Raw genomic sequence first — 13,877 nt, 5'->3', positions numbered from 1 at the left:
AGTAATAGTAAAAAAAAAAAAAAATAAGAATGGTAAAAAATAAAAAATAAAGATTATACTTACCTTCCGATGGCCCCCGGTCTCCTCAGCGATGCGACCGGTGTGTTGGACGGCTCGCGATGGTCTAAAAGGACCTTCCATGAGCCGCCCAACACACCGGACGCATCGCTGAGGAGACCGGGGGCCACCGGAAGGCAAGTATAATCTTTATTTTTTATTTTAAATTCTTTTTTACACAGGTACTATGGTACCCGGGTCTGCTTGAAAAACGCATAGTGGGCATGCAGCCTTTCTTTGATGGTCTTCTGCATGGTGCAGAACATGTAGCATGGTCGGCCTTCAAGAATGTCGTTTTCAACTTTCTAGGCAACTACAAGGTGCCAAACTATGCTGAACAGTTTGAAAGTTTTCTTCAGGCTTACAAGTCAATGAAGTGCAACATATCACTTAAAATACATTTCCTTCATTCACACATTAACTTTTTCCCAACAAACCTAGGCACTGTAAGTGATGAACATGGTGAAAGGTTTCATCAAGACATTTCCTAGATGGAAAATAGGTACCAGGGGAGGTGGAGGCCCTCGATGCTGGGTGACTATTGTTGGAATCTTGCCTGTGAATTATCGGACAGTGATTATAAAGAAAATCAATGGCAAAACATTTCTAAACTTGATCGCTGTTGCTGACTTTTGAATTCGGAATATCACATGCCACCACAAATTTGACAGTATTCAATGCATACATAATTGCATTTTTCTCAAAAATCTTAAGTGATAGAGCAATTCTGAAGTTATTTCTCAGCATGACAATTCCGATAAGATTCACCCAATTTCATGCTGAAAAAAAAGCCTTGCTGAACAGTGTTACCTATAGTGTGAAGTGAACCAGCCTAATCAACATGCAGGCCGTCCCTTGTGAAGTAAGAGGATTAAAGTAGACACCTCACAAGGTTTTCCAGTAAGACAAACAGCTGACAGTCTCCAAGACTTAGACAAGAAACTAATACCAGTAGGAAATTGAATGTGGCCGAACAGTGAATCAGCTTAATTAACATGCAAGAGCTTCTTGTAGGGAAAAGACTATGAGGATGTGTATTGAGCATAGACAAAGAGTGCAGATTAACCTATCTGTTCAGACAGGAAAAGGTCTATCAAGGATAAAAGGGATATCTCACACTCTTTAGAAATAGCCATGGTCACCCAGCATACACATTCCTTTCATCAGCACAGCTTCAGCAGTCAGGATGTCTCCGAATGAAAATATAAAATATTGGAATATACATAAATCCAATATTAATGAGAAATACATTTCCAGCACATGGGCTAGCCAGAGAAAAGGATACATATTTTCTCATAACTGTAGCCCCTCTGCCAATGAGCCATAAATGCACAGTGGACACATAATTGACAACAGCTATGCCATTTTTGGTCTCTAAGTAAAAATAAAATCCTTATGGAAAATATGGTGTCAATCTACAACTTCTGCGATCATCCAGAGAGGCGTTATCACATAAGTTGGGGATTCCATAAAATCATGAAGTGCTGAGACCAGCCCACAACCTGGCCCATGTATGAGAGATACACATCATGTATGCAGGAAACCCCGTTCACAAAATGGCCATTTGAAGTGCTCTCCTTCAGCTAAACTGAATCGTCTCTGCGATCGGTGTAGTAAGTTCTCTTGTTAATCCCTTTTATTTTCTGTAACTGTATATGCTGTAGGTACTGTGGGAGTATTTTATCTAGAGGCTTAATGACCGCAGTCACCGCTACGACCGGGCCTAGCCAATGCTAGCCCCTGTTTCAGCTAGATGTGTGTCCGAGGACACACATTCATACCAACATAGTAATGTAGGTTGAATAAAGAGCTAGGTGCATCCAGTTCAACCTTCCTTATCTTTTTATACATCCTACAGTCTTGTTTGCTTTTGCGGCTGCTGCTTGACATTAAGTACTGCTGCTCAGCTTACTTGTACCCAGAATACCCAAGGCCTTCTCCTGTTCTGTAGTCCCAAGTATACTCCCATATAATGTATATGCAGCAATAGAATTACTCCGACCTAGTTGCATTACTCTACATTAAACCTCATCCGCCAAGTGTTTGCCCATTCAGTCATCTTATCCAGATCGTTCTGCAATATCATAATGTCAAGATCAGATTTTAATATTCTACATAGTTTGATGTCGTCAGCAAAAACTGACACTTTACTCTCAATCCCATCCCCAAGGTCATTAATAAAGAGGTTAAAAAGAATCGGTCCTAGTACAGATCACTGCAGCACCCCACTGCTGACTATATCCTAAAATGTAGTATATCCCTCCATGTTTGTCACACAGTCATGGCTTTCATCCAGCTAGGTTTCCGTAATACCCACCACATCGTATTCTGTGACCGATATAAGAGTCTCCAGTTCATTCATTTTGTTTGCGAGACTTCTTGCATTTGCCAGCAGATATTTAATATTATTAGCACATTTATTACACTTACTCAGCTCCCTACTTTCCTTGCATATCCCAGCCCCTCCTAGATCCTCACTGACCCCTACTACCTCACTCCCATCTTGTCAGTGTGCCACAATACACGCTTGCCGACCAATCAGAGGCCATCAGATGAAGTCAGCGTACACGTGACTAGAGGCGCATGGAAGTGACATCATGCGCTCCCGTCGCTTGCACGCTGAAGCCAGCTGCCAGCTCCATAAAAATATGCAGCGCGACAGAGTGAAGGTGAGTATAATGTGTTGGGTTTTTTTTAAAATCAGTGAGTACATGGTACCCTAGGCCATAGTACTACATGCACGACTGTGGGCTGTGCATTACGCCACATGCACGACTGTGGGCTGTGCATTACGCCACATGCACGACTGTGGGCTGTGCATTACGCCACATGCACGACTGTGGGCTGTGCATTACGTCACATGCACGACTGTGGGCTGTGCATTACGCCACATGCACGACTGTGGGCTGTGCATTACGCCACATGCACGACTGTGGGCTGTGCATTACGCCACATGCACGACTGTGGGCTGTGCATTACGCCACATGCACGACTGTGGGCTGTGCATTACGCCACATGCACGACTGTGGGCTGTGCATTACGCCACATGCACGACTGTGGGCTGTGCATTACGCCACATGCACGACTGTGGGCTGTGCATTACGCCACAAGCACGACTGTGGGCTGTGCATTACGCCACATGCACGACTGTGGGCTGTGCATTACGCCACATGCACGACTGTGGGCTGTGCATTACGCCACATGCACGACTGTGGGCTGTGCATTACGCCACATGCACGACTGTGGGCTGTGCATTACGCCACATGCACGACTGTGGGCTGTGCATTACGCCACATGCACGACTATGGGCTGTGCATTACGCCACATGCACGACTATGGGCTGTGCATTACGCCACATGCACGACTATGGGCTGTGCAATACGCCACATGCACGACTATGGGCTGTGCATTACGCCACATGCACGACTATGGGCTGTGCAATACGCCACATGCACGACTATGGGCTGTGCATTACGCCACATGCACGACTATGGGCTGTGCATTACGCCACATGCACGACTATGGGCTGTGCATTACGCCACATGCACGACTATGGGCTGTGCATTACGCCACATGCACGACTATGGGCTGTGCATTACGCCACATGCACGACTATGGGCTGTGCATTACGCCACATGCACGACTATGGGCTGTGCATTACGCCACATGCACGACTATGGGCTGTGCATTACGCCACATGCACGACTATGGGCTGTGCATTACGCCACATGCACGACTATGGGCTGTGCATTACGCCACATGCACGACTATGGGCTGTGCATTACGCCACATGCACGACTATGGGCTGTGCATTACGCCACATGCACGACTATGGGCTGTGCATTACGCCACATGCACGACTATGGGCTGTGCATTACGCCACATGCACGACTATGGGCTGTGCATTACGCCACATGCACGACTATGGGCTGTGCATTACGCCACATGCACGACTATGGGCTGTGCATTACGCCACATGCACGACTATGGGCTGTGCATTACGCCACATGCACGACTATGGGCTGTGCATTACGCCACATGCACGACTATGGGCTGTGCATTACGCCACATGCACGACTATGGGCTGTGCATTACGCCACATGCACGACTATGGGCTGTGCATTACGCCACATGCACGACTATGGGCTGTGCATTACGCCACATGCACGACTATGGGCTGTGCATTACGCCACATGCACGACTATGGGCTGTGCATTACGCCACATGCACGACTATGGGCTGTGCATTACGCCACATGCACGACTATGGGCTGTGCATTACGCCACATGCACGACTATGGGCTGTGCATTACGCCACATGCACGACTATGGGCTGTGCATTACGCCACATGCACGACTATGGGCTGTGCATTACGCCACATGCACGACTATGGGCTGTGCATTACGCCACATGCACGACTATGGGCTGTGCATTACGCCACATGCACGACTATGGGCTGTGCATTACGCCACATGCACGACTATGGGCTGTGCATTACGCCACATGCACGACTATGGGCTGTGCATTACGCCACATGCACGACTATGGGCTGTGCATTACGCCACATGCACGACTATGGGCTGTGCATTACGCCACATGCACGACTATGGGCTGTGCATTACGCCACATGCACGACTATGGGCTGTGCATTACGCCACATGCACGACTATGGGCTGTGCATTACGCCACATGCACGACTATGGGCTGTGCATTACGCCACATGCACGACTATGGGCTGTGCATTACGCCACATGCACGACTATGGGCTGTGCATTACGCCACATGCACGACTATGGGCTGTGCATTACGCCACATGCACGACTATGGGCTGTGCATTACGCCACATGCACGACTATGGGCTGTGCATTACGCCACATGCACGACTATGGGCTGTGCATTACGCCACATGCACGACTATGGGCTGTGCATTACGCCACATGCACGACTATGGGCTGTGCATTACGCCACATGCACGACTATGGGCTGTGCATTACGCCACATGCACGACTATGGGCTGTGCATTACGCCACATGCACGACTATGGGCTGTGCATTACGCCACATGCACGACTATGGGCTGTGCATTACGCTACATGCACGACTATGGGCTGTGCATTACGCTACATGCACGACTATGGGCTGTGCATTACGCTACATGCACGACTATGGGCTGTGCATTACGCTACATGCACGACTATGGGCTGTGCATTACGCTACATGCACGACTATGGGCTGTGCATTACGCTACATGCACGACTATGGGCTGTGCATTACGCTACATGCACGACTATGGGCTGTGCATTACGCTACATGCACGACTATGGGCTGTGCATTACGCTACATGCACGACTATGGGCTGTGCATTACGCTACATGCACGACTATGGGCTGTGCATTACGCTACATGCACGACTATGGGCTGTGCATTACGCTACATGCACGACTATGGGCTGTGCATTACGCTACATGCACGACTATGGGCTGTGCATTACGCTACATGCACGACTATGGGCTGTGCATTACGCTACATGCACGACTATGGGCTGTGCATTACGCTACATGCACGACTATGGGCTGTGCATTACGCTACATGCACGACTATGGGCTGTGCATTACGCTATATGGAGGACTATGGGCTGTGCATTACGCTATATGGAGGACTATGGGCTGTGCATTACGCTATATGGAGGACTATGGGCTGTGCATTACGCTATATGGAGGACTATGGGCTGTGCATTACGCTATATGGAGGACTATGGGCTGTGCATTACGCTATATGGAGGACTATGGGCTGTGCATTATACTATATGGAGGACTATGGGCTGTGCATTATACTATATGGAGGACTATGGGCTGTGCATTATACTATATGGAGGACTATGGGCTGTGCATTATACTATATGGAGGACTATGGGCTGTGCATTATACTATATGGAAGACTATGGGCTGTGCATTATACTATATGGAGTACTATGGGGAGTGTATTATACTATGTGGAGTACTATGGACTGTGCATTATACTATGTGGAGTACTATGGGCTGTGCATTATACTATATGGAGGACTATGGGGAGTGTATTATACTATATGGAGGACTATGGGCTGTGCATTATACTATATGGAGGACTGTGGGCTGTGCATTATACTATATGGAAGACTATGGGCTGTGCATTATACTATATGGAAGACTATGGGCTGTGCATTATACTTCTGCTATGGGGTCCCATGACTTCTAAGTTCGTACCTGGTAAGTATAAGGCTAAGTGCCCAAGATGCAGAAATGCTGCATATTTTTTCCGCTTCTCCCTGGCAGGAAAAAGGCGTGCTGTTTTTACATGCATTTTTCCCGCCAGGTAGAAGAGTTTGTCAAGCGTTCTTCACATGCATTTCTGCATGCAGGTTATCAAGCACTTTTCCAAGCGATTTTAGCATCACTTGGAAAGTGCTTGACAACTTGTTCACACTATATAAATCCATGCAACCGGCATGGATAGTAGTGTGACCAAGTTAGTTAAAAAAAAAAAAAGAATAAGAATGGTAAAAAATAAAAAAAGATGATATTTTCCTTCCGATGTACTCCGGTGTTTCGTCTGCTCCGTCCGGTGTCTTGGGCGGCTCGCGGTGGTGTGAAGGACCTGCGATGACGTCATTGAGTGACAGGTCACATGACTCAATAACGTCATGGCAGGTCCTTCACAACAACGCGACCCATACAGCAGACCAGACGGAGGGGAGAAAACACCGGGAGGACATCGGAAGGTAAGTAGAATCTTTTTTTTTTATTTTAAATTCCTTTTTTTTAACAGGTTCTATGGTTCTATGGTCTCCTCTCCTCCAGACCTGGGTACCATCCGCACATTGAACCGTGTGATATCCGCATGTGCAGATGCAGTGATGCGGATGTCACGCGGTCCAATGCAAGTCAATGGCGGCGATTACGGCACATAGCCTTATAGAACATTTTTTTACTATACATTAAACGGGGGATATAAATACCACGATAGGGGACATATCAGGATGAAGTGGGAGGGGAGGGTCAGTCGAAATCTTTGCACCGGGGCCAATCAGACCCTAGTTACGCCACTGATTATACTGTGTGGGGGGGATTATGGCACTGTGAGAACATTATACTGTGTGAGGGCATCATACATACTCCATAAGGGGCATAATGGGGGCATTACACTGTGTGGGGGCATCATACATCCTGCATAAGGGGCAAAATGGGGGCATTACACTGTGGGGCATCATACATGCTGTATAAGGGGCATAATGGGGGCATTACACTGTGGGAGGCATCATACATCCTGCATAAGGGGCATAATGAGGGCATTACACTGTGTATGGGCATAATGGGGGCATTACACTGTGTGGGGGCATCATACATACTCCATAAGGAGCATAATGGGGGCATTACACTGTGTGGGCGCATCATACATACTGCATAAGGGGCATAATGGGGGCATTACACTGTGGGGCATCATACATCCTGTATAAGGGGCATAATAGGGGCATTACACTGTGGGAGGCATCATACATCCTGCATAAGGGGCATAATGGGGGCATTACAATGTGTGGGGGCATCATACATCCTGCATAAGGGGCAAAATGGGGGCATTACACTGTGTCGGGGCATCATACATCCTGCATAAGGGGCATAATGGGGGCTTTACACTGTGTGGGGGCATCATACATACTGCATAAGCGGCATAATGGGGGCATTACACTGTGTGGGGGCATCATACATCCTGCATAAGGGGCATAATGGGGGCATTACACTGTGTGGGGCATCATACATCCTGCATAAGGGGCATAATGGGAGCTTTACACTGTGTGGGGGCATCATACATCCTGCATAAGGGGCATAATGGGGACATTACACTGTGTGTGGGCATCATACATCCTGCATAAGGGGCATAATGGGGGCATTACAATGTGTGGGGGCATCATACATCCTGCATAAGGGGCATAATGGGGGCATTACACTGTGGGGTATCATACATAATGCATAAGGGGCATAATGGGGGCATCATACATACTGCATAAGGGGCATAATTGGGGCATCATACATCCTGCATAAGGGGCATAATGGGGACATTACACTGTGGGGAGGGGCATCATACATACTGCATAAGGGGCATAATGGGGGCATCATACATACTGCATAAGGGGCATAATGGGGGCATTACACTGTGTGGGGGCATCATACATCCTGCATAAGGGGCATAATGGGGACATTACACTGTGGGGGGGTATTATACATACTGCATAAGGGGCATAATGGGGGCATTACACTGTGTGGGGGCATCATACATACTGCATAAGGGGCATAATGGGGGCATTACACTGTGTGGGGGCATCATACATCATGCATAAGGAGCATAATGGGGGCATTACACTGTGTGGGGGCATCATACTTACTGCATAAGGGGCATAATGGGGGCATTACACTGTGGGGCATCATACATACTGCATAAGGGGCATAATGGGGGCATTACACTGTGTGGGGGCATCATACATCGTGTATAAGGGGCATAATGGGGGCATTACACTGTGTGGGGGCATCATACATCCTGCATAAGGGGCATAATGGGGGCATTACACTGTGTGGGAGCATCATACATACTGCATAAGGGGCATAATGGGGGTATTACACTGTGGGGGGGAATCATACATCCTGTATACAGGGCATAATGGGGGCATTACACTGTGTGGGGGCATCATACATCCTGCATAAGGGGCATAATGGGGGCATCATACATCCTGCAAAAGGGGCATAATGGGGGCATTACACTGTGTGGGGGCATCAAACATACTGCATAAGGGGAATAATGGGGGCATTACACTGTGTGGGGGCATCATACATACTGCATAAGGGGCATAATGGGGGCATTACACTGTGTGGGGGCATCATACATCCTGCATAAGAGGCATAATGGGGGCATTACACTGTGTGGGGGCATCATACATCCTGCATAAGGGGCATAATGGGGGCATTACACTGTGTGGGGGCATCAAACATACTGCATAAGGGGAATAATGGGGGCATTACACTGTGGGGGCATCATACATCCTGCATAAGGGGCATAATGGGGGTATTACACTGTGTGGGGGCATCATACATACTGTATAAGGGGCATAATGGGGGCATTACACTGCGTGGGGGCATCATACATCCTGCATAAGGGGCATAATGGGGGAATCACACATCCTGCATAAGGGGCATAATGGGGGCATTACACTGTGTGGGGGGCATCACACATCCTGCATAAGGGGCATAATGGAGGCATCATACATCCTGCATAAGGGGCATAATGGGGGCATTACACTGTGTGGGGGCATCATACATCCTGCATAAGGGGCATAATGGGGGCATTACACTGTGGGGGGCATAATACATCCTGCATAAGGGGCATAATGGGGACATTACACTGTGTGGGGGCATCATACATACTGCATAAGGGGCATAATGGGGCATTACACTGTGTGGGGGCATCATACATCCTGCATAAGGGGCATAATGGGGCCATCATACATCCTGCATAAGGGGCATAATGGGGCCATTACACTGTGTGGGGGCATCATACATACTGCATAAGGGGCATAATTGGGGGCATTACACTGTGTGGGGGCATCATACATCCTGCATGAGGGGCATAATGGGGTCATTAAACTGCGTGGGGGCATCATACATACTGCATGAGGGGCATAATGGGGGCATTACACTGTGTGGGGGCATCATACATACTGCATAAGCGGCATAATGGGGGCATTACACTGTGTGGGGGCGTCATACATCCTGCATAAGCGGTATAATGGGGGCATTACACTGTGTGGGGGGGCATCATACATCATGCATAAGGAGCATAATGGGGGCATTACACTGTATGGGGGCATCACACATCCTGCATAAGGGGCATAATGGGGGCATTACACTGTGGGGCATCATACATACTGCATAAGGGGCATAATGGGGGCATTACACTGTGGGGGGGAATCATACATCCTGTATACAGGGCATAATGGGGGCATTACACTGTGTGGGGGCATCATACATCCTGCATAAGGGGCATAATGGGGGCATTACACTGTGTGGGGGCATCATACATCCTGCATAAGAGGCATAATGGGGGCATTACACTGTGTGGGGGCATCATACATCCTGCATAAGGGGCATAATGGGGGCATTACACTGTGTGGGGGCATCAAACATACTGCATAAGGGGAATAATGGGGGCATTACACTGTGGGGGCATCATACATCCTGCATAAGGGGCATAATGGGGGTATTACACTGTGTGGGGGCATCATACATACTGTATAAGGGGCATAATGGGGGCATTACACTGTGGGGGCATCATACATCCTGCATAAGGGGCATAATGGGGGCATTACACTGTGTGGGGGCATCAAACATACTGCATAAGGGGAATAATGGGGGCATTACACTGTGGGGGCATCATACATCCTGCATAAGGGGCATAATGGGGGTATTACACTGTGTGGGGGCATCATACATACTGTATAAGGGGCATAATGGGGGCATTACACTGTGGGGGCATCATACATCCTGCATAAGGGGCATAATGGGGGCATTACACTGTGTGGGGGCATCATACATCCTGCATAAGGGGCATAATGGGGGCATTACACTGTGGGGGGCATAATACATCCTGCATAAGGGGCATAATGGGGACATTACACTGTGTGGGGGCATCATACATACTGCATAAGGGGCATAATGGGGCATTACACTGTGTGGGGGCATCATACATCCTGCATAAGGGGCATAATGGGGCCATCATACATCCTGCATAAGGGGCATAATGGGGCCATTACACTGTGTGGGGGCATCATACATACTGCATAAGGGGCATAATTGGGGGCATTACACTGTGTGGGGGCATCATACATCCTGCATGAGGGGCATAATGGGGTCATTAAACTGCGTGGGGGCCTCATACATACTGCATGAGGGGCATAATGGGGGCATCATACATACTGCATAAGCGGCATAATGGGGGCATTACACTGTGTGGGGGCGTCATACATCCTGCATAAGGGGTATAATGGGGGCATTACACTGTGGGGGGCATCATACATCCAGCATGAGGGGCATAATGGGGGCATTACACTGTGTGGGGGCATCATACATACTGCATAAGGGGCATAATGGGGGCATTACACTGTGGGGGGCATCATACATCCTGCATAAGGGGCATAATGGGGGCATTACACTGTGGGGGGCGTCATACATACTGCATAAGGGGCATAATGGGGGCATTACACTGTGTGGGGGCATCATACATCCTGCATAAGGGGTATAATGGGGGCATTACACTGTGGGGGGCATCATACATCCTGCATAAGGGGCATAATGGGGGCATTACACTGTGGGGGGCATCATACATACTGCATAATGGGGCCATCATACATCCTGCATAAGGGGCATAATGGGGTCATTACACCGTGTGGGGGCATCATACATACTGCATAAGGGGCATAATGGGGGCATTACACTGCGTGGGGGCATCATACATACTGCATGAGGGGCATAATGGGGGCATTACACTGTGTGGGGGCGTCATACATACTGCATAAGGGGCATAATGGGGACATTACACTGTGTGGGGGCATCATACATCCTGCATAAGGGGTATAATGGGGGCATTACACTGTGGGGGGCATCATACATCCAGCATGAGGGGCATAATGGGGGCATTACACTGTGTAGGGGCATCATACATCCGGCATAAGGGGCATAATGGGGGCATCATACATCCGGCATAAGGGGCATAATGGGGGCATTACACTGTGTGGGGGCATCATACATCCTGCATAAGGGTCATAATGGGGGCATCATAAATCCTGCATAAGGGGCATAATGGGGGCATTACACTGTGTGGGGCATCATATATACTGCATAAGGGGCATAATGGGGGCATTACACTGTGGGGGCATCATACATACTGCATAAGGGGCATAATGGGGGCATTACACTGTGTGGGGGGCATCATACATACTGCATAAGGGGCATAATGGGGGCATTACACTGTGTGGGGGCATCATACATCCTGCATAAGGGGCATAATGGGGGCATTACACTGTGTGGGGGCATCATACATACTGCATAAGGGGCATAATGGGGGCATTACACTGTGGGGGCATCATACATACTGCATAAGGGGCATAATGGGGGCATTACACTGTGTGGGGGGCATCATACATACTGCTTAAGGGGCATAGTGGGGGCATTACACTGTGGGGGCATCATACATCCTGCATAAGGGGCATAATGGGGGCATTACACTGTGGGGGCATCATACATACTGCATAAGGGGCATAATGGGGGCATTACACTGTGGGGGCATCATACATACTGCATAAGGGGCATAATGGGGGCATTACACTGTGGGGGCATCATACATCCTGCATAAGGGGCATAATGGGGCATTACACTGTGTGGGGGCATCATACATCCTGCATAAGGGGCATAATGGGGGCATTACACTGTGTGGGGGCATCATACATCCGGCATAATGGGGGCATTACACTGTGGGGCAGTAAAGGGGTCCTGTACTATGAGAACAATACGTTTCCTCCTTCCTGTCTCCATAGTTGGGTCGTATGTATCTATTACAGGAAACAGAACAAAAACCTTATGATTCTTATAAAGGGGCAACACAAGACCCAAAAAGAGTCTCGGTGCTGAAGGGGTTAATGCCCCCTGCGCCCAGTAATGGGGTCTCCACATACCTCCACCTGCAGAGCCGCCACCACATATATGGCTGCTCTGTGCGCACAGGACCTGTGATGAGGTCACAGGAGGGGAGGAGTCAGGGGTCACATGATCAGGGGCCTCAGTGGATGCAGGACTCTGCTGTGCTGGTTGTCATGGTGCTGGATGAGCTGAAGTTTATGTGTGGGGTCAGGAGGGGTTTACAATGTGTACGGAGCAGAGCCGTATGTGTACGAGGTGTACGGAGCAGAGCCGCGTGTGTACGAGGTGTACGGAGCAGAGCCGCGTGTGTACGAGGTGTACGGAGCAGAGCCGCGTGTGTACGGAGCAGAGCCGCGTGTGTACGAGGTGTACAGAGAAGAGCCGTGTGTGTACGAGGTGTACGGAGCAGAGCCGCGCGTGTACGAGGTGTACGGAGCGTAGCCGTGTGTGTACGAGGTGTATGGAGCGGAGCCGTGTGTGTACGAGGTGTACGGAGCGGAGCCGCGTGTGTACGAGGTGTACGGAGCAGAGCCGCGTGTGTACGAGGTGTACAGAGAAGAGCCGTGTGTGTACGAGGTGTACAGAGAAGAGCCGTGTGTGTACGAGGTGTACGGAGCGGAGCCGTGTGTGTACGAGGTGTACGGAGCGTAGCCGTGTGTGTACGAGGTGTATGGAGCGGAGCCGCGCGTGTACGAGGTGTACGGAGCGGAGCGGAGCCGCGCGTGTACGAGGTGTACGGAGCGGAGCCGCGCGTGTACGAGGTGTACGGAGCGGAGCCGCGCGTGTACGAGGTGTACGGAGCGGAGCCGTGTGTGTACGAGGTGTATGGAGCGGAGCCGTGTGTGTACGAGGTGTACAGAGCGTAGCCGTGTGTGTACGAGGTGTATGGAGCGGAGCCGCGTGTGTACGAGGTGTACGGAGCGGAGCCGCGTGTGTACGAGGTGTACGGAGCCGTGTATGTACGAGGCGTACGGAGCGGAGCCGGGCGTGTACGAGGCGTACGGAGCGGAGCCGGGCGTGTACGAGGCGTGCGTTGCTGAGCCGGGCGTGTACGAGGCGTACGGAGCGGAGCCGGGCGTGTACGAGGCGTGCGGAGCGGAGCCGC

At 49.7% G+C, this 13,877-nt stretch overlaps 1 protein-coding gene across 2 annotated transcripts in view; it reads right to left on the bottom strand.

The window, feature by feature from the left end:
- Window positions 1–12,866, bottom strand: part of LOC141204960 (uncharacterized) — a 30,423-nt gene extending 17,557 nt beyond the window's left edge. The window contains exons 1-2 of one of the 2 annotated variants that reach the window (XM_073663995.1): window positions 12,808–12,854; window positions 495–613 (exon numbers count right to left, since the gene is read on the bottom strand). Coding sequence is in view for 1 of the 2 variants with exons in the window: in XM_073663994.1 (XP_073520095.1) it covers window positions 12,808–12,833 (26 nt within the window). In the remaining variant the exon portion in view is untranslated. Of the gene's footprint in view, window positions 1–494; window positions 614–12,807 lie in introns of both variants that reach the window. The other variant, XM_073663994.1, reaches the window with a different exon arrangement.
- Between the last annotated feature and the right edge of the window lie 1,011 nt (window positions 12,867–13,877).

Source organism: Phyllobates terribilis, unplaced genomic scaffold (assembly GCF_046119375.1).
Source record: "Phyllobates terribilis strain yellow unplaced genomic scaffold, ASM4611937v1 Scaffold_136__1_contigs__length_4911898, whole genome shotgun sequence".
NCBI classification, from domain to species: domain Eukaryota; kingdom Metazoa; phylum Chordata; class Amphibia; order Anura; family Dendrobatidae; genus Phyllobates; species Phyllobates terribilis.
Note: the sequence above shows the minus strand (reverse complement) of the source record. Positions and strands in the feature narration are given on the sequence as shown.